The sequence below is a fragment of the Canis lupus genome, chromosome 2, assembly GCF_003254725.2.
Source record: "Canis lupus dingo isolate Sandy chromosome 2, ASM325472v2, whole genome shotgun sequence".
NCBI classification, from domain to species: domain Eukaryota; kingdom Metazoa; phylum Chordata; class Mammalia; order Carnivora; family Canidae; genus Canis; species Canis lupus.
The window spans coordinates 16,823,331-16,845,015 of record NC_064244.1 but is presented as its reverse complement, the minus strand read 5'-3'; the positions used below and the strand labels follow the sequence as shown (position 1 = coordinate 16,845,015).

At 39.8% G+C, this 21,685-nt stretch overlaps 2 protein-coding genes across 4 annotated transcripts in view; both read left to right on the top strand.

The window, feature by feature from the left end:
• Window positions 1-21,685, top strand: part of LOC118353980 (ankyrin repeat domain-containing protein 26-like) — a 52,352-nt gene that overhangs the window by 17,585 nt on the left and 13,082 nt on the right. The window contains exons 6-7 of one of the 3 annotated variants that reach the window (XM_049100383.1): window positions 9,406-9,594; window positions 9,682-10,082. In XM_049100383.1, the coding sequence (XP_048956340.1) occupies window positions 9,406-9,594; window positions 9,682-10,071 (579 nt within the window). In that variant the 3' untranslated portion in view covers window positions 10,072-10,082. Of the gene's footprint in view, window positions 1-9,405; window positions 10,083-21,685 lie in introns of those variants that run through there. The other 2 variants (XM_049100385.1, XM_049100382.1) reach the window with 2 other exon arrangements.
• Window positions 17,349-21,685, top strand: part of LOC112674605 (ankyrin repeat domain-containing protein 26) — a 140,713-nt gene continuing 136,376 nt past the window's right edge. Inside the window, exon 1 of the mRNA XM_035713398.2 lies at window positions 17,349-17,480. The gene's annotated coding sequence lies outside the window, so the exon portion shown is untranslated. The remainder of the gene's footprint in view (window positions 17,481-21,685) is intronic.

The following is a 21,685-nucleotide window of genomic DNA, read 5'->3' as shown; positions in this document are numbered from 1 at the left end:
AGACATTTTGACAATATTAATTCTTCCAATCCATGAGCATGGAATATTTTTCCATCTCTTTGTGTCTTCCTGGATTTCTTTCAGAAGTGTTCTGTAGTTGTTAGGGTATAAATCCTTTATCTCTTTGGTTAGGTTTTCCTTGGTATTGGTGGTGATCTCTCCTTTTTCATTCGTGATTTTATTAATTAGAGTCTTTTCTCCTTTGTTTTTTAAAAGGCTGGCTAATGGTTTACGTATCTTATTCTTCCTTTCAAAGAACCAACTCCTGGTTTTGTTGATCTGTTCCACAGTTCTTCTGGTCTCTATTTCATTGAGTTCTGCTCAAATCTTCACTCTCTCTGTTCTGCTTGGTGTAGGTTTTATTTACTGTTCTTTCTCCAATTCCTTTAGGTGCAAGGTTAGCTTGTGTCTTTGAGGTTTTTTTCCAATCTTTTGAGGGATGCTTGTATTGCAATGCATTTCCCGCTTAGGATTGCTTTGGCTGTATCCCAAGGATTTTGAATGGTTGTATCTTCATTTTCATTAGTTTCCATGAATCTTTTTATTTCTTCTCTAATTTTCTGGTTGACCCATTCATCTTTCAGCAGGATGGTCTTTCTCCTCCCTGTGTTTGAGTTTCTTCCAGATTTCTTCTTGTGATTGAGTTCTAGTTTCAAAGCATTGTGGTCTGAAAATATGCAGGGGACAGTCCCAATGTTTTGGTATCGGGTGGCCTATTCTGAGAAAGTTCCATGAGAAGACTGTGTATTCAGTTGCTTTTGGATGTAAAGTTCTGTAAATATCTGTGAAATCCATGTGGTGTAGTGTATCATTTAAAGCTCTTGTTTCTTTGGAGATGTTGTGCTTAGAAGATCTGTCATTTGCAGAACGTGCCGTGTTTAAGTCTCCTACTACTAGTGTATTATTATCTAAGTATGCCCCTACTTTGGTTATTAATTCATTGATAGACTTGGAAGCTCCCACATTAGAAGCATAAATATTCATGATTGTTAGATCTTCTTGTTGGATAGACCCTTCAAGTATGATATAGTGTCCCTCTTCATCTCTTAACTGCAGTCTTTGGGATAAACTTTAATTTATCTGATATAAGGATGGCTACCCCTGCTTTCTTTTGAAGACCATGTGAATGGTAAATGGTTCTCCAACCTTTTATTTTCATGCTGTAGGTGTCCTTATATCTAAAATGAGTCTCTTGTAGACAGCAAATAGATGGGTCTTGATTTTTTTATCCAGTCTGAAACCCTGCGTTTTTTGATGGGATCATTTAGCCCATTCACATTCAGAGTACCTATTGAAAGATGTTAATTTACTGTCATTGTAATGTCTATTCAGTCCCTGCTTTTGTGGATTATTTCTTTGGGCTTCCTCTTTCTTTTACAGGGTCCCCATTAATATTACTTGCAGAGCTGGTTTGGTGGTCACATATTCTTTCAGCTTCTGCCTATCTTAGAAGCTCTTTATCCTATTCTGAACCAAAGGCTCACTGGATAGAGTATTCTTGGCTGCATGTTCTTGTCATGTAGAACCCTGAATATTTCCTGCCAGCTGTTTCTGGCCTGCCAGATCTCTGTGGAGAGGTCTGCTGTTAATCTAATATTTCTCCCCATATAAGTTAGAAATCTCTTGTTTCTTGCTGTTTTAAGGACTTTCTTTTTCTTTGGAATTTGCTTGTTTCATCATTAAATGTCGAGTTCTGCTTTTTTTCCCTTCCCCTTGGTGGGGGACCTCTCTATCTCCTGGACCTGAATGCCTTTTTCCCTCCCCAAAATTAGGGAAGTTCACAGGTATGATTTGTTCAAATATCCTTTCTGGCCCTCTGGCCCTCCTGTGGAACCCCAATTATGCGTATATTTTTTCCTTCTGAGGCTCTCGATTATTTCCCTTAACCTTTCCTCATGGTCTTTTAATTGTTTTTCTGTTTTCTCTTAAGCTTTCCTCTTTGCCATCAACTTGTCTTCTGTGGCACTCACTCTTTCCTCTAACTCATTAACCCTCATTGTTAGGACCTTCAGTTTGGATTGCATCTCATTTAATTAATTTTTAATTTTGGACTAAGTAGATCAAAATTCTGCAGTCATGAAGTTTCTTTAATACTCTCTGCTTTTTTACAGAGCCACCACTAGCTTTATAATTGTGCTTTTGAATTGGCTTTCTGACATCAAATTGTAATTCAAATTCTATAAGTCTGTGGAAGAGAGTACTGTTTCTGATTCTTTTGTGGTGAGATCTTCCTTCTAGTCATTTTGCTCACTGCAGAGTGGCTGTATGAACGGGCTGAGTCAAGAATATCAACCACAATCTAAGTCAATTTCACCTTAGATGATTGTTTTTAAACATTTCATTTATGTATTCATGAGAGACACCGAGAGAGGGGCAGAGACACAAGCAGAGGGAGAAGCAGGCTCCATGCAGGGAGCCTGATGTGGCACTTGATCCTGGGACTCCAGGATCATGCCTTGAGCTGAAGGCAGGCACTAAACCACTGAGCCACCCAAGGTTTCTTATCCTTCGATGATTCTGACAAGGTCCATGACATGAAATTGAAAACGAAGAGAAGAACAAAATAACACAAAATGACCACTAAAGTGAAAAACAAATTTTAAAACAAAGTAGTAGAAAATAAAAGGCCAAGAATGCCAAGGAAGAAAAAAAGAGAAAAAAAAAGCAAAGGTAAAGAGGGGAAAAAGAAAAAAAGAAGTAGAAAAATAAAATGTTGGGGGGGACTGGGACATGGTGGTGGTGATGAAGTTGTAGTGGAGGGAGAATGTAGTCTACCTGAGGGGTCCTAGGGGGTGATCCTCTTGGTCCTGGGTGTATTAAGTTCTGTATGTTAGAAGATACTGAGTCCCAAATTTCTATAAACCAGAAATACTTGTAGAGAGACCCAACATTGTTCCCCAAAACATAAATGAGATAAAAAGGGGGGCAGAATGGGAACGAAGAGAGAATATAGTCTCACAGAATGAACCAGCACGGTATACCACTTGGTTCTGGGTGCATGCTCGTCCTGTTTTAGAAGGTATTGTGCCATTGTAGAACAAAATGAGGTAGAGAAAACAAAAAAGCACACACACACACAAAACATATCTCGTCTAGCTCCCAAAGTTGAGTATGTTGAAGGGAATCTAGAAGTGGAAAATCTATCTAAGACGTGTAATTGTAAAAATATGAGTCAAAAAGGAAGAAACCTGAAAATGAAGAGGTGGCAAAATATTGTAGTTAAGGTGGGAAAAGAGAAAGAAAATTGGAAACTTACAGTCTGATATAAAAATGAGTTGTACTGGAACATGGGTGGGGGGCGGGGAAGAGGGGTACCCTCTAGTTCTATATACTGTAGATCCCTCGACTTCCCCTGGAGCTTTCCAGCGCTGCTGGGTGGGGAACTTGCTCTTCCCCTGTCCTTCCAGCTGGTCTTCTGGGGGAGGGGCGGGCTGTGCCGATTCTCAGGTGTGTGTACCTTGGGGAGCTGCCCTGCCCCCTGCTGGGTGCAGGGTCACGGGGAGCCGACCTGACCTCCCGTGAGGCCCGTGTCCCCTGGCGGCCACGCCTCTCCCAGGCACCGAGTGACACCAGGAGGGACAACCACACCGGCGGCGGCCAGGTCTCCCTGGCCCTGGAGGGCGCCCCCTGCAGTGACTCCCGCCATCTCCCAGTCCACAGGGGCCTGGATGCTCCCGGGGCAGGAGGGGCAGGAGTGTCCTCGCTGTCCTGGGCCCTCTCCGCCTCGGCCTGTCCCGGGGGGAGCAGGATCCCGGCTGTGTCCCCTGGGGTCCGGGGCCTGCGCTGCTGGAGTCTGGCTCCCGGAGCCCCTCCCGACACACCTGCTTCTCCCCGAGGCCCCGCGCAGCGCGCTCCAGCCCTTTACGGAGCTGGGCCGGTGTGGGGGGCGCTCGACCCTGCACACTTCCTCTGTCAGTGACCCCGGAGACTGGAGGTCCCCACCCCCCACGTCCTGGCGGAGTTCCCAGCTGAGTGCCTTTCCATCCCGGAGGAATCCCGGGCGGATTTTAAAGCTCCCACTTGTCCGCTTCTCCGGGGCTGCGCTTTCCCGCCTGGGAGGCTTTCCCCGCTGCAGGCCTCAGCCCGGCTCCTCCAGGTGCCCCTCCCCACCTGATTCTTTTTTATTTTTTTCCACCTCCCTACCTTGTTAGGAGCGAAAACCCTTCTCTCTGTAGCGTTCTGACTGTTCTCTCTTTAAATCTCAGTTCGGGGGGATCCCTGGGTGGCTCAGCGGTTTGGCGCCTGCCTTTGACCCAGGGCTGACCAGGGCTGACCAGGGCTGAGTCCCGGGATCAAGTCCCACATGGGGCTCCCAGCATGGAGCCTGCTTCTCCCTCCTCCTGTGTCTCTGCCTCTCTCTCTCTCTTTCTCTCTCTATCATAAATAAATAAATCTTTAAAAAAAAAAATCTCAGGTCGGGCACTTGCCGGGGGAGGGGGGGCACTTGACGGGATGAGCACTGGGTGTTATACTATATGTTGGCAAATCGAGCTCCAGTAAAAAAGTAAATAAAAATCAATCATCAATCAATCTCAGGTCGAATTCGTAGGTGTTCAGGATGATTTGAAAGTTATCAAGGGGGAACCCTGGGTGGCGCAGCGGTTTGGCGCCTGCCTTTGGCCCAGGGCGCGATCCTGGAGACCCGGGGCCGAATCCCACGTCGGGCTCCTGGTGCATGGAGCCTGCTTCTCCCTCTGCCTGTGTCTCTGCCTCTCTCTCTCTCTCCTCTGTGACTATCATGAATAAATAAATAAAATCTTAAAAAAAAAAAAAAGTTATCAAGGTAAGTTGGTGGGGCCAGGTGCTTGAGGATCCCTACTCCTCCCTCACCTTGCCCCCATCCCACCCAAGATGGAATTCTAAACAATCACCTTTGCAAACGAAATGAGACAGAAATGTCTCATACTAAAATGAATTCTGAGGTATTTTCTTTAGTTATTTTGAAGTACGTGTGTATGTATTTGTACGTATGTATATTTTATTTTTTGGAATTATTATTTTTCTCCATGCATGTGTATATTTCTAAAAAACCAACCCTGTACATTATGGTAAGTACAGAGGATTTTAAAAGAATACATATATATTTGTGGGTGAGTGTGTGTGTATATATATACATATATACATACGTACATACATACACATACGGGTCTATATAGGGAGGAGTGAAGTTTGTAGTCCATTAATTAATTAATTAATTAATTTTTTTATTTTTTAAGTTTTAATTTAAATTCCAATTAGTTAACACAGTGTAATGTTAGTTTCAGGTGTACAATATAGTGGTTCAACAGTTCCATACAACACCAGGTGCTCGTCACAATAAGTGCACGCCTTAATCCCCATCATCTTTCACCCATCCCCCTATCTATTCCCCCCACCAAACCATTAGTTTCTTCTCTATAGTTGAGTCTGTTTCTTAATCTGCCTCTCTTTTCCCCTTTTGCTCATTTGTTTTGTTTCTTAAATTACACATGAGTGAAATCATATGGTATTTGTCCTTCTCTGACTTATTTCTCTTAGCATAATATTTCCTAGCTCCATCCATGTTGTCACAAATGGCAATATTTTATTCTTTTTGATGGCTGAGTAATTTTTTTTAATTTATTTTTTATTGGTGTTCAATTTACTAACATACAGAATAACCCCCAGTGCCCGTCACCCATTCACTCCCACCCCCCGCCCTCCTCCCCTTCTACCACCCCTAGTTCGTTTCCCAGAGTTAGCAGTCTTTACGTTCTGTCTCCCTTTCTGATATTTCCCACACATTTCTTCTCCCTTCCCTTATATTCCCTTTCACTATTATTTATATTCCCCAAATGAATGAGAACATATAATGTTTGTCCTTCTCCGACTGACTTACTTCACTCAGCATAATACCCTCAAGTTCCATCCACATTGAAGCAAATGGTGGGTATTTGTCATTTCTAATAGCTGAGTAATATTCCATTGTATACATAAACCACATCTTCTTTATCCACTCATCTTTCGATGGACACCGAGGCTCCTTCCACAGTTTGGCTATCGTGGCCATTGCTGCTATAAACATCGGGGTGCAGGTGTCCCGGCGTTTCATTGCATTTGTATCTTTGGGGTAAATCCCCAACAGTGCAATTGCTGGGTCGTAGGGCAGGTCTATTTTTAACTCTTTGAGGAACCTCCACACAGTTTTCCAGAGTGGCTGCACCACTTCACATTCCCACCAACAGTGTAAGAGGGTTCCCTTTTCTCCGCATCCTCTCCAACATTTGTTGTTTTCTGCCTTGTTAATTTTCCCCATTCTCACCGGTGTGAGGTGGTATCTCATTGTGGTTTTGATTTGTATTTCCCTGATGGCAAGTGATGCAGAGCATTTTCTCATATGCATGTTGGCCATGTCTATGTCTTCCTCTGTGACATTTCTGTTCATGTCTTTTGCCCATTTCATGATTGGATTGTTTGTTTCTTTGGTGTTGAGTTTAATAAGTTCTTTATAGATCTTGGAAACTAGCCCTTTATCTGATATGTCATTTGCAAATATCTTCTCCCATTCTGTAGGTTGTCTTTGAGTTTTGTTGACTGTATCCTTTGCTGTGCAAAAGCTTCTTATCTTGATGAAGTTCCAATAGTTCATTTTTGCTTTTGTTTCTTTTGCCTTCGTGGATGTATCTTGCAAGAAGTTACTATGGCCGAGTTCAAAAAGGGTGTTGCCTGTGGTCTTCTCCAGGATTTTGATGGAATCTTGTCTCACATTTAGATCTTTCATCCATTTTGAGTTTATCTTTGTGTATGGTGCAAGAGAGTGGTCTAGTTTCATTCTTCTGCATGTGGATGTCCAATTTTCCCAGCACCATTTATTGAAGAGACTGTCTTTCTTCCAATGGATAGTCTTTCCTCCTTTATCAAATATTAGTTGCCCATAAAGTTCAGGGTCCACTTCTGGATTCTCTATTCTGTTCCCCTGATCTATGTGTCTGTTTTTGTGCCAGTACCACACTGTCTTGATGACCACAGCTTTGTAGTACAACCTGAAATCTGGCATTGTGATGCCCCAGCTATGGTTTTCTTTTTTAAAATTCCCCTGGCTATTCGGGGTCTTTTCTGATTCCACACAAATCTTAAAATAATTTGTTCTAACTCTCTGAAGAAAGTCCATGGTATTTTGATAGGGATTGCATTAAACGTGTATATTGCCCTGGGTAACATTGACATTTTCACAATATTAATTCTGCCAATCCATGAGCATGGAATATTTTTCCATCTCTTTGTGTCTTCCTCAATTTCTTTCAGAAGTGTTCTATAGTTTTGAGGGTATAGATCCTTTACATCTGTGGTTAGGTTTATTCCTAGGTATCTTATGCTTTTGGGTGCAATTGTAAATGGGATTGACTCCTTAATTTCTCTTTCTTCAGTCTCATTGTTAGTGTATAGAAATGCCACTGACTTCTGGGCATTGATTTTGTATCCTGCCACGCTACCGAATTGCTGTATGAGTTCTAGCAATCTTGGGGTGGAGACTTTTGGGTTTTCTATGTAGAGTATCATGTCATCGGCGAAGAGGGAGAGTTTGACTTCTTTGCCAATTTGAATGCCTTTAATGTCTTTTTGTTGTCTGATTGCTGAGGCTAGGACTTCCAGTACTATGTTGAACAGCAGTGGTGAGAGTGGACATCCCTGTCTTGTTCCTGATCTTAGGGGAAAGGCTCCCAGTGCTTCCCCATTGAGAATGGTATTTGCTGTGGGCTTTTCATAGATGGCTTTTAAGATGTCGCATTCATTAATTTAAATGCATTTGTCTGCAGGTGTCAAATAGTGACATTCATAATGCCCTTATCTGAAGTAGAAGTTTTTATTATTTTGGAAAATAGTATGGAATTTATGAGCTTTCCATAAGCACAAAACTCTTGCTACTAACAACATATGTTTTAGTTTTTGGCAATTCCTTCACCACCTCTGTATTCATAGAGGGGTTAGTTTCACACTTCCACTGATGAACAGGAGGAAAAGTGTAGCCCGTTTTAAGACCTTACTTCAGATGTTAGTCTCCTACTTTTGAGATGAATAACAATTTGCTCCAAGTAGTATCTGATTTCATTACAAGGAGCTTTTTTTTTTTAATTTTTTTATTTATTTATGATAGTCACAGAGAGAGAGAGGCAGAGACATAGGCAGAGGGAGAAGCAGGCTCCATGCACCAGGAGCCCGATGTGGGATTCGATCCCGGGTCTCGAGGATCGCGCCCTGGGCCAAAGGCAGGCGCCAAACCGCTGCGCCACCCAGGGTTCCCTACAAGGAGCTTTTGAAATAATCATATGCTGTAATATATACTTACTGATAATTTATTGATAAGTCTTTTGTTCCTAGTAAAATAGCTCAGTGTATTTTCCCCTCTTCTGCATTTATTGCCATTTTAAACATCTGAAGAGGAAATAAAATTAGTTGCAGCCACAAATAATCTCATGATTTTTCTAGGAGCTACATAAATTTTACCTTAGTTAGTATTGGTATTTTGAAATATAGGGCTTTTTTTTTTTCTTTTTAAAAGACTTTATGGATTCATTTGACAGAGCACAAGCAGGGGGAGTGGAGGCAGAGGGAGAGAGAAAAGCAGGCTTTCTGTGGAGCAGGGAGCCTGACACGGGACTTGCTCTCAGGATCCGGGGACCATGACCTCAGCCGAAGGCAGAGGCTTAACTGACTGAGCCACCCAGCCACTCCTGAAATACAAGGCTTCTTTTGTATTTAAGATTCACACTAGAGAAGTAGCTGCAGTTTGGTGCCAGAATAGTGGTAGTGGGTACAAAGACCTGGGGAATGTCCTGCAGCTCACTTAGTATTTTTAACCTCTCCATTTTGGAATTGTGATAACTAAAAGAGATAATTAATGTGTGCAGACATGTTTGTAGTACAATGCCTAGATTTATTAGTTATCAGTAGATAAAATTCTTATAACTGAGTATAGAAATGTTAGAAAAGTCGAATACGTATGGAATATTCTCAGGACAAAGTGAGGTTAGGAAATTGAATCTGTCCAAATATATGCAGAGCTAAGGGTTTTCCTGTGGACTGTGTTAGACATGAGACTATAAACTCAATTTTAGTGTAGTCAGATGTATTAGTTTTTTTCTTTCAAGCCTTCTGAGTTTGTTGTAAACCAGAGAAAGACCTTTCCAATTCTGAGATTCTTAGGATTTTGTCATGATTTCTTTTTCCTTTCATGCATTCATTGCTTTCAATTAAACTTTTGAACTTTGGGGAATTTATGCTTGTATAAAAGTTTGAGCTTGGATCCAACTTTGTGTTTTTCCAGTTGGATATCCACTTAACTGCAACCCATTCCTTGTATAAACATAGGATATTCTTTGATTTCAGAGAAAATCATGATAATGTCATTTTATTGAGTTCCAGCTAAAAGACTCTTGTTTTACTTAGGTTTCTCCTCCTCATGAAAAAGAAAAAGGTCTGTTACATGAAAACCGCATGTTGCAAGATGAACTTGCCATGCTAAGACTGGAAATAGACACAATAAGGAATCAGAAGCAGGAAAAGAGGTATTGTGAAGACACTGAAACTGAAAAAGAAAAGAATGACAGTCTTCAAAACGCCATAAAACTGAATGAGGTAACATTAACAAATGCAGTATTCCAATCTAGTGGGCAGCTGAATGTTGTGACAACTGAGAATACCATGCTGAACTCTAAATTGCAGGATGAAAAGCTAAATAGAGAAAGACTGGAAGCAAAACTTCAATCATACCGAGCTAGACTCGCTACAGCTATACAGGATCGTGATCAAAATCAGGCATCAAAAAGAGACCTAGAACTTGCTTTCCAGAGAGCAAAAGATGAGTGGTGTCATTTACAGGACAAAATGAACTTTGAGATGTCTAACCTAAAAGATAACAATGAGGTGCTTTCTCAGCAACTTTCTGAAGTCGAAAGTAAATTTAATGCCCTAGAAATTGAGCTCCAGTATACAAGAGATGCTCTCAGAGAAAAGACGTTGGCTTTAGAACATTTACAAAGAAACCCAAAACAAACACAGGGTCAGAAGAAGGAAATTGAACAGAAATCTCAAAACGAACAAGGAAGTGAATAAATACATGGGAAAGCATGAATCCTTAGAAATTATCCAACTAAAAAGTGAAAATATGTTGCTCCGAGAGCAACTAGATGATGCCTACAGCAGAGTGGAATGTAAAGAAAAGACTATAATTGATCTCAAAGACCAGGTTCAGGTTATTGTAAGAATGGTTCGAGTTGCAGGTGAAAAACGAGCTCTTCTACTGCGAGAAAAAAATAAGGAGTTAATCAATAAATGTAAACAGATAATGGAAAGAGCATTTAGATATGAAGATGAGAAAGAAGAAAGAGAAGTAAGTATTCAGAAAGACAAATATTTTTCAAGCTTCCTATTAGAAAGTTCAAAGTAATGTTTGGTTATGGCTTATTAGTACTATTTTTTTTTTTTTTGGAGAGAAATAGTGCACCTGCACCTAAATGGGAGTGGGGCAGATGGAGAGGGAGAGAGAATCCAAAGTGGGCTCTATGCCCAGTGCAGAGCTCCACTTCATGACCCCGAGATCACGACCTGAATGATTATGGGTCAGTTTTGAATCTTCATAACTTGTATCCAGCAAATAAAAATTAGACCTGAAAGGTGCTTTAATTTGAATAAAAATGCACGTCATCTATGAGAAACTTCAAGAGGTTAAGTTATACATTGTTAAAGAAAGGAGTCTGATATTAATAATTTATTGTTAGTACTACTAAAATAGTTTTAATTCTTGTCACCACGTTTTAATACCATGATGAACAGATAAGTGGAAATGCTCATACCTGAGTGTTTTGACCTTGAGGTTCAAATAAGTGGATTACCTTGACAACTAACTCCAGATTTGTCACATGAACTGAAGTGTAGGTGCTATATCTCAGTACTTTTTTTTGATAGCTTTTTAAGCATTTTCAGTTAGCATACTTTTATTTTTATTTATGTAAATTTAAATGTTTAGTCTCAAATCATTTATTCTTGTGACCTTTTCACTCTTTGAAGGCATCTACTTTTCACTAAATCATAATTTGGGATAACTGGTGACTTAGCAAAGCTATATTTGATTTCATCTTCCCACCACGGTTTATAATTTAAGCATTTTTCAAATAATTTGCTCATTTCAAAACTCCATTGGTAACTACCATTTGGGCTTAAAATTTTCCAATAGAATTGTATCTTTGTGATTTATTAATTTGGCACTGGATCTCCATTTTCAGGCTACTGAGGGAGGGATGGCAGGATTCTTGTATAGCAGGAGTGGAGTGAGCATGAACAGGGGAGGGATCTCTAGGAGCTGAGGCCAGGAGGAAGGCAGAAGCCAGGTTATGTAGGGGGCTTGAGGGCCATTAGTATGACTTCACATTTGTTCTGAGATAGTAACCTATTGGAAGGATTTGAGCAGAGGATTGAGTATGTGAAGAACTTGGAAGTTAATTTTAGCCTCTAATAAAAAAGAGAGAAAATATTTGATTAATGTAGAATTTACCACTGCTAGTCTCACCTATACAATACCCATTTCTTTTTGAGACTTCAGCAGGCTGGGAAGCTTTGCAAATTCATCAACAAGGAATGGAGAGTGGGGCTGAAATAATTATCTGTGTAACATAAAAAGGCTCCCTGCATGGAGCCTGCTTCTCCCTCTACCTGTGTCTCTGTCTCTGTCTCTCTCTCTCTCTCTGTGTGTGTGTGTGTGTGTCTAATGAATAAATAAATAAAAAATCTTAAAAAAAGTTGGTAGTATTTTGATAGAGATTGCATTGAATGTAGAGATTGCTCGAGCTTGCATAGACATTTTAACAATATTTGTTCTTCCAATCCATGAACATGGAATGATTTCAGTTCTTTATGATTTCTCAATTTCTTTCCAGAATGTCCTGTCGTCTTCAGAGTACAGATCCTTGTCTCTTTGGGTGGGTTTATTCCGAGGTATCTTATGGTGTTTAGTGCAATGGTAAATGGAATTGACTCCTCAGTTTCTCTTTCTTCCATCTCATTGTTAGTGTATAGAAATGCAACTGATTTCTGTGCATGGATTTCCTATCCTGCTGCTTTGCTGAATTCAGGAAAAGGTCCTAACAATGTTGGCGTAGAGTCTTTTGGGTTTTCCACATAGGATATCATGTCCTCTGAGAAAAGTGAGAGTTTGAGTTCTTTTCTGATTCAGACGCCTTTTTATTTCTTTTTGTTGTCTAAATGCTGAGGCTATGTCGAACAACACTGGTTGTCCAGAGAGTGGACCTCCCTGTTGTGTTCCTGACCTTAGCGGCAAAGCTCTCAGTTTTTCCCCATTAAGAATGGCATCGGGTGTGGGCTTTTCATAGATGGCTTTTATGATATTGAGATATGCTCCCCTCCTCCCTGCACTGTGAAGAGTATTGATCCGGAAAGGGTGCTGCACTTTGTCAACTGCTTTTTCTGCATCTCTTGAGAGGATCCTATGGTTCTTATCCTTTCTTTTATTTCTGTAGTGTATCACATTGATTCATCTGCAGATGTCGAATCACCCTTGCAGCCCAGGCATAAAACCCACTTGGACATGGTGAATCATCCTTTAATGTAGTGTTGAATCCTCCCAGCCAGTGTCTTGGTGCGAATTTTGTTTGTTTGTTTTTTTTGTTTTTATTTTTTTAATTTTTATTTATTTATTTATGACAGTCACAGAGAGAGAGAGAGAGAGGCAGAGACACAGGCAGAGGGAGAAGCAGGCTCCATGCACCGGGAGCCCGATGTGGGATTCGATCCCGGGTCTCCAGGATCGCGCCCTGGGCCAAAGGCAGGCGCCAAACCGCTGCGCCACCCAGGGATCCCTTGGTGCGAATTTTGGCATCCGTGTTCATCAGGGATATTGCAGTGTAATTCTCCTTTTGGGTGGGGTCTTGCTCTGGTTTTGCGATCAGAGTAATGTTGGCCTCACAGAGAACACTGGAAGGTTTCCCTTCCATTACTAATTTTTATAAACAGCTCTGAAGAATAGATTAATTCTTCCTGGAATGTGTGGTAGAATTCTCCTGGGAAGCCACCTGGTCCTGGACTCTTGGTTGTTGGCAGATATTTGATGACTGCTCCCATTTCCTTGCTGGTTATGGGTCTGTTCAGGTTTCCTGTGTCTTCCTGTTTTCAATTTTGATAGGAAGGGATCCATTTCTTCCAGATTGCTTACTTTGTTGGCATATAGTTGCTCAGAATGTGTTCTTATAGTTGTCTGTATTTCTCTGGTGCTGGTCGTGATCTGTCTTCTTTCATTCACGATCTTATTTCTTTGGGTCCGTTCTCTTTTTGATATGTCTGTCCAGGGGTTTATTGATCTTATTCTGTCAAAGAACCAGCTCCTGATTTCATTGATGTGTTCTACTGTTCCTTTGGTTTCTATTTCATTGATTTCTGCTCTGATCTTTATGAATTCTCTTCTCCTGCTGGTTTTAGGTTTTAATCTTCTGTTCTTTTCCAGCTCCTTTAGGTGTAAGGTTAGCTTGTGTACTTAGGACCTTTCTCATTTCTTGAGAAAGACTTGTATTGCTATATACTTCCTTCTTAGGATGACCTTTGCTACATCCCAGATGTTTTGAGCAGTTGTGTTTCCATTTTCGTTTGTTTCTATGAGGTTTTTAAAACTGTGCTTTTATTCCCTGGCTTGATTCTTTAACCTCCGTGTATTTGAATTCTTTCCAAATTTCCTCTTGTGATCAAGTTTCAGTTTCAAAGCATTGTGGTCTGAAAGTATGCAGGGAATGATCCCAATCTTTTGGTATCAGTTGAGACCTCATTTATGACCCAGTACGTGATCTAGTATGGAACATGTTCCATGTGCACCCGAGAAGAATGTGTATTCTGTTGCTGTAGGATGGAATGCTCTGAAGTTATCTGTGAAGTCCATTTTGTGCAGTGTGTCATTCAAAGCCCTTGTGCCCTTGTGGATCTTCTGCTTAGATGATCTGGCCGTTACAGTGAGTGGTGTGTTAAAGTGCCTATTATTATTGTATGACTATCAATGTGTTCCTTTAATTTTGATATTAATTGGTTCATAAGGGGGCCTGGGTGGCTCAGTCGGTTAAGCCCTTGCCTTTGGTCAGGTCATGTTCTCAGGGTCCTGGGATCAAGCCCTCATCAGGCTCCCTGTTCAGTGGGGAGTCTGCTTCTCCCTCTCCTGCTGCCCTTGCTTCTGTTCTCTCTCTGTGTCAAATAAATAAATAAATGAAATCTTAACAGAAAATCGGTTTATATAGTTGGCTGCTCCTACTTTAGAGGCATTAAAACTTATAATTGTTCAATTTTCTCTTTGGATAGACCCTTTAATTATGGCATAGTGTCTTTCTTCATCTCTTAATGCAGTCTTTGGTTTAAAATACAACTTGTCTGATATCAAGATTGCCACCTCAGTTTTTTTTTTAATGTCCTTTAATATGATAAAATGGTTTTCCACCCCCTCACCTTCAATCTGGGGTTGTCTTTGTGTCTAAAAATGAGTCTCTTACAGATAGCATATCGATGGGTCTTGCTTTTTTTTTTTTTTAATCCACTGGGATACCCTGTGTGTTTTGGTTGGGGCATTTGGCTTGTTTACATTCAGAGTAACGATTGAAAGATATGGATGTAGTGCCATTGTATTACGTGTCAAGTCCGTGTTTTGGTGTACTGTGTCTGTTCCTTTCTGGTCTGTGTTACTTTTGGGCTCTCTGTTTGCTTAAAGGTTCCCCTTTACCACTTCTTGCAGGGCTGTTTTAGGGATCACAAATTCTTTTAGTTTCTGTTTGTGCTGGAAGCTTTTTATCTCCCCTTGTATTTTGAATGAGAGCCTTGCTGGATAAAATTCTTAGCTGTAGATTCTTCTCATTGAGCACCCTGAGTATATCATGCCAGCTCTCTCTGGCCTGCTATCTCTTTGGATAGATCCGCTGCCAGTTGAATATTTCTCTCCTTCTTGGTTCAGGGCCTCGTGTTCCAAGCTGCTTTCAGGATTTTCTCTTTGTGTCTGAAATTTGCAAGCTTTGCTTGGAGATATTGACCTATTTTTTATTGATTTTGAGGAAGGTTCTCTGTGCCTCCTGGCACTTGAGTGCCTGTTTCTTTCCCCAGATGAGGGAAGATCTCTGCTATAATTTGCTCAAATATGCCTTCTGCCCCCTCCTTCCCCTCTTTTTCTGGGATCCCCATTATTCTAACATTGTTTTGCTGTGTGGTACGACTCATCTCTCAAATTCTCCTGTCATCGTCCAGTGGTTGTTTCTCTTGCTTTTCCTCAGCTTCTTTATTCTCCATTGTTTTGTCTTCTATATCACTACTTCTCTGTGAAGCCTCATTTATCCTAGCAGTTAGAACCTTCATTTTTTATTGCATCTCACTAAGATTAGCCTTTTTTATCTCAACTTGATTAGATATCAGTTGTTTTATTTCTCCAGAAAGGCATTCTCTAGTGTCCTCTGTGTGTCTTTTAAGCCCAGCTATTATCTTGATGGTCATTATTCTGAACTCTCGCTCCAGCCTCTTCCTTCTATCCATGCTGCTTAGGTTCTGGGCAGTCAGTACTACCTCTTGTTTTCTTTGTGGCGGTGAGTTTTTCCATCTTGTCATTCTGTCCAGAGAAGAAGAGATGAGTGAGAGAACAGAAAGAAAAATATCAAGAATGACCCCAGATAAATACATGCTAAACAAATCAGAAGAGACCCGAAGCCAATTTAAAGGTTAACAAAGGAAAAAAAAAATAAATAAAGGTTAACAAAGGAGATAATAGAATTAGAGAGATCAAGAGAGCAGAGCAGTACACCGATACTATGTGAATTTTGGTCTTTTTGTTAGGAAATTGCATCCCCAAATGGTTAAGAGGAAACCTTGTATATATACAAAAATAAAATTAAATACAAGGAAAGTCTAGAATGTAAGTGTAAAAATGGAAATTAAAAGTCAAAATAAAAAGGATATTATCGGAGATCCCTGGGTGGCGCAGTGGTTTAGCGCCTGCCTTTGGCCCAGGGCGTGATCCTGGAGACCTGGGATCGAATCCCACGTCGGGCTCCTGGTGCATGGAGCCTGCTTCTCCCTCTGCCTATGTCTCTGCCTCTCTCTCTCTCTCTCTTTTTTCTCTCTCTCTCTGTGACTATCATGAATAAATTGTAAAAAAAGATATTATCACCCAGTTGAACAGAACTGAGCAATATACCATATCCTATGTCTTTTTGTTAGAGAAATATATCCCAAAGGAAAAACAAGCAGGACTTACATGTATATAGAAATAAAATTAAGTACGGTGAAAGAATAGAATGTAACTCTGAAGGTGAAAGTTAACCAAGACTTGCAGAAAGTGGTCACTTTTCTATTTGTAGAAATGCTGCAATTCTTTCCTTAGATCTCTGGTTGATTTCACAGGTGTTCAGAATGATTTGAAAGCTCTCTGGCTGAATTTCTGGGATCAGACAAAACTATGTTCTCCTCTTGCTCTGCCATCTCTGACTCAAGTGGCTTACATTTTCTTCCTGCATTTTCTAGTTATAAAATATATCATTCATACAAAAATATATGTCTGACTTCATGAAGAATAAAATGAGCAATTTCACTACTCAGATTTTTAAAAAAGTCTTTCCGATGTCTCTGAAGCTCCCACCTGGCTTCCTTTCTGCTTATTTGCTGAGTATTTAAGTTTTGCTCTGATCCGCCAAAACTTTTCTGTCATTTAACTTTGTTTCTCTGCATTGTTTGGCATCCTTCACTTTCCTAAGAGTGTACTAGCCAAGGTATTAGATTTTTGTTTAAAACAGTCTCATAGGCCATCATCATACATTCCCTCTCTGCTGATTTCCTTTCTTCTACAGCTCTGCCTCTTCCTTCTTCCTCTGAATTCAAACTTTATAAATATTTTTCTTTCCTGTTTCTCTTTCTGTTTTGAATGATCTCCTTTGATGTTTTTTGTCTGTATTTTCTTTCCTTCTTTTAGACTGTGGTAGGTGGGTACCAAAATGTATTTTTGTGTCTTTATAAAACATTAATAGATGAGGATGCTTTTCTTCCTCACCGTGGATTACTAGCCTCTACTACCTAATAATAGATTAATTTTTATATTCACATACTGAAATAGATATTAATAATAACTTACAAGAACTCTTAATATAGTTACCCTGTTAACTCTTTAACTGCCATATGTGTCATAAAAATCTTTTCCATATTTTTTACTTAGCAATGTAATTTAGTTGGTATTCTCTCAAACAATGAGAGATTGGAACAAATGAGATATCATAAGTATAGATTTGTTTATGTGATAGAACATATTATCTATTTAAATAAGTATTAAATATTTCTTCTTAAAGGACCTGACTTACTCATTCTATACCTTCTGCAGGCTTAAGAACCACTTAAACATGTTAAGAAGGATGTTAAGTAAATATGAAAATGGAGAGCTTCCTTTCTATGGAGATTTAAAAACCAGTCAAACGGAAATGGAAATTCAGATTAATATGCTAAGACAGAAGGTAATTTTTAATTAGTTTTGGGACTCTAAAATCATTGGGAAATAAATCCCTCTGTGCTTTGAGCAGTAAAATACAGATTTTCCTATTAATCTTACATACTTGATATATATTTTTGGTAATAACTTTATTGAGATATAATGAACATAAGATGCATATTCAAAGACTACCACAATCCATTTTAGAACATTTTGTCACCGTAAAAATAAACCCTATGCCCTTTAACTGGCACCTCATGCTAGTTTCCCCCTCCCTATTCTTCTTAGCCATAGGTAGTCACCGTTCTAGTCTCTGTCTCTATCGATTTGCTGCTGATTTTGGACAGGTCATCTCAATGGAATCACCAAATATTTGATCCTTTGTGACTGCCTTCTTTGGTTTAGCATGTTTTTAGATTTATTTTGTGCCATGTGTCAGAACTTTATTATTTTTTTATTTCTGAATACTATCCCACCATATGGACAGCCCACATTTTATTTATGTATTTATCATTTGGTGGACGTTTGAGCTGTTACACTTTTTGGCTGTTGTTAATAATGCTGTTGTGAATACGCATGTACAAGCTTTTGCGTGAACATTTCACTTCTCTTGGGTATATACTTATAAATGGAATTGTTAGTTCATATGTTAAAGGACCTTTAACATTTTTGGTTTAAACCTTTTGAGGAACTGCCAGACTATTTTCCAAACTGGCTGCACCATTTTACATTTATGTCACCAGTGTTTGAGGATTCTCATTTTCCCTGATTCTTGTCAATGTTTGTCATTATCTGTTGTTTTTGTTATAGCTATCCTATTGGGTGTAAAATGACACGTTGTAGGGGTATTTTCATTTGTTTCAAATTTTTATTTGAATTCTCGTTAGTTGACATATCATGTAATATTGGTGTCAGGAGTAGAATTTAGTGATTCCTCACTTAAATACCCAGTGCTCATCAGTACAAGTGCCTTCCTTAATACCCATCACTCATCTAGCCCCCCCTGCCCACCTCGACAGCAACACTTAGTTTATTCTCTATGGTTGAGAGTCTCTTATGGTTTGCCTCTCTTTCTCTCCTTTTTTTCCACCTTCCCCTATGTTCATCTGTTGTTGGTTTTTTTTTTCTCTTAATTCCACATAGGAGTGAAATCATATGGTATTTGTCTTTCTCTGACTTATTTCACTTAGCATAATACACTTGTTGAGTTCCATCTGTCTTGTGGTTTTAATTTGCATATTTCTTAGAACTAGTGATGTTGAGCATCTCACCTTTATATGTGGTCATTATTCATTTCTATATCTTGCTTAAAGAACTAATCATTTATTTTGCCCATTTTTATATTGGACTGTCTTTTCATTATTGTAAGAGTTCTATCTATATCCTAACTACAGACCCCTTATCAGGGATATGATTTTCAAATATTTTATTCATCACCTTGCCTTTTCACTTTTGCTTGATGGTTACATTTGAAGCATAGAAGCTTTTATTTTTTAGATTTTGATGAAATCCTTAATCTGTTTCTGTCTTTTGATGCCATATTTAAGAAACTGTTGCCAAATGCAATCACGAACATACACACCTGTTTTTTCTATGAGTTTTATAATTTTAGCTCTTAATATTTCATGTTAAGTTTGTACATATGTTGTGAGGTAGAGGTCTAATTTTATTACTTTGTGTGTGGATATCCATTTGTCTCAGTACCATTTGTTAAAAAGACTATTCTTATTCCATTTTAGTGTCTCGACACCCTTGTTGAAAATCAATCCACCATAATTTGAGAGTTTATTTTTAGATTCTCAATTCTAATACATTGACCTATATGTCTATCCTTAGGCCACTACCAAATCAAATTTTATGAGAATTCTTTCCTAGTCCTCTTGCAAATTACCACTCATTTATATTACAATTATGTAATAAGTCAATGTAGTAGAACCTAACTTTACTCCTGTAGAGACTTATACTTTTTGAAGGAGCCTTTTGCCAGCTTATGTCTTGCTGACTACCTGACCCAATGAGAAGCCAGGCTCAAAAAGATAGAGTCCCGTTTCTCTTCTCCAGTAATACCTGTAGTTTCTCACTCAGTGCCTCCCGCATCCATTTCCATCGTCTTGGTTGTAGGATCCACTGTCTACTATGTACTTCGTTGTGTTTTATTAACTTGTTATAATGCATAGACTCACCCATAGATTTCACCATCTAGGATATAAAGGATTAACTCTGGGTTATCAGCCTTCCTGTTTGGAAGTCTTGCTAATCCATCATCTTAAAGTTCACAATTAGATACTCTTTTGACCTGGTTCTTGTGCATACAAGACTGGCGCCGATCCCGTTCTTGGCACAGATCCTACATTCTTGGAAAACAGAGTTGCCTGTATCCATCTTCTTTTACTGAAATAGAAAGATATGCATAGCTGTACTTTGATAGGTCAATACATAATTAATAGAATAAACATTTCATTACATTATGTCAAGAATACACCTGTAAAATATCTTGTTGCATTTAATTGAATTATCAGGGAAGCCCGGGTCCTCAGTGGTTTAGCACTGCCTTCAGCCCAGGGCTTGATCCTGGAGACCCAGGATTGAATCCCATGTCAGGCTCCTTTCATGGAGCCTACTTCTCTCGCTGCCTGTGTCTCTGCCTCTGTCTCTCTGTGTGTGTCTCTCATGAATAAATAAATTAAATATTTTTAAAAATAATCAAATTATCAGAGACAAATAGTAGGCGAGCAATTTGAATCACAAAAAAATTTCAAAGTGAACCTATATGATATGGAGAAGCATTCTAGTACATATAAAGATGAGATAGTCTTACTACCTCCCCTGAAAAATAAGCTTGCAGTAAGATAAAGGAGAAATTATATTTAATTTAAGTGTGCCAAAGACAATACATTTGTTTCGCTAATGAAAAGATTAGAAATTATTCCATAACGTTCTCCTTATTTCATCACTGATGAAGGGAGAATGAAGATTATTGATTTAAAAGCACTCAATGCTGCCTCTTTCTTTTAGAATTGCAGTTACTTGAATTCAGATAAAAGGTTCCGTTTTGCTTATTAAACTTTTACTAGTTGTTCAGCTGTTATACTTCAAATCACATGTCTCTCTGCTTGCCAGTCGTTTTTCTCCCCTAACATGAGGGGAAATTTAAAAGAGGAGTTCTTGTCTAGTTTTAATAATTTGTAATTGAAGGGATTCTTTAGAAAAAATGTCTTAGAGAAAGGAAGATGGTGGCAGGGTAGGAGGAGCCTAGACTCACCTCATCCCACTAATACAACTAGATACCTATCAACTCATCCTACATACCCCAGAAATCTACCTGAATACTGACAGAACAAAGGTCACAACTAAAGAGAGAGGATAGGCCACTTTAAAGAAAGTCGGAAGTACAGAGATATAGTTTAGAAGAGAAAGAGATCCTATCTGCAGCAGATGGGAGGGAGTAGTGGTCCCAGCGAAGGGCAGGAGAGAACACCTGGGAATGCACGTAGCCACTGGCTTGGAAAAGGAGAGTGGCTGAATTTCCTGAGTTCTTGCAACTATGGAGGTCTTAAAGCCTGGAATTTTAAAGGTTATTGGGCTTGGCTACGGTAGAATGTGTAGGGCACTATACTTGGAGAGAGGCACACAGAACGGAACCAGCTGGCTGGTGCCATTTCCCTCCCCTGGCCCTGAGCACAAACACAGAGCCACCTGTGGGAATCAGTGCCACTCTGACACCAGCTGCCTAACTTGCTTACACCAGCCACCACCCGTTTGCACTCCAGGGGAACTGCCCTTTTCAATCATGCTTGCCTCAGTTCCAGCACAGCAAGCCCTTCCCCCAGAAGACCAGTACAAACCCCTGCAGACACCATGTGTCCCGACCAGAGTTTTGCAGGGTCTCAGTTCCAGTGGAGTGTGACAGGTCTCATTTCGCAAGCTAGTTCAAACCTGCTAGATTCAGGCCAAGTACCAAACACTGCCCACAGCAGATACTGAGAGCCTATCTCTCAGATGACTGGCCTGAGGGATAGAGGAGCCAGAACCCAGTAGCAGAGTGCATGCCACACACCCTGGAGACCCTCCCTCAAGCACCAGGCCCTGGGCACTACGGGACCATTTTCAGTGGTCCATTACTTTCAGGAACAAGTGACATAACTGGCTTTTCTAACCCAGAGAAACTGTCAGAGACCTAGACAAAATGAGAAGACAGAGGAATTTATCTCAAATGAAAGAACAGGATAA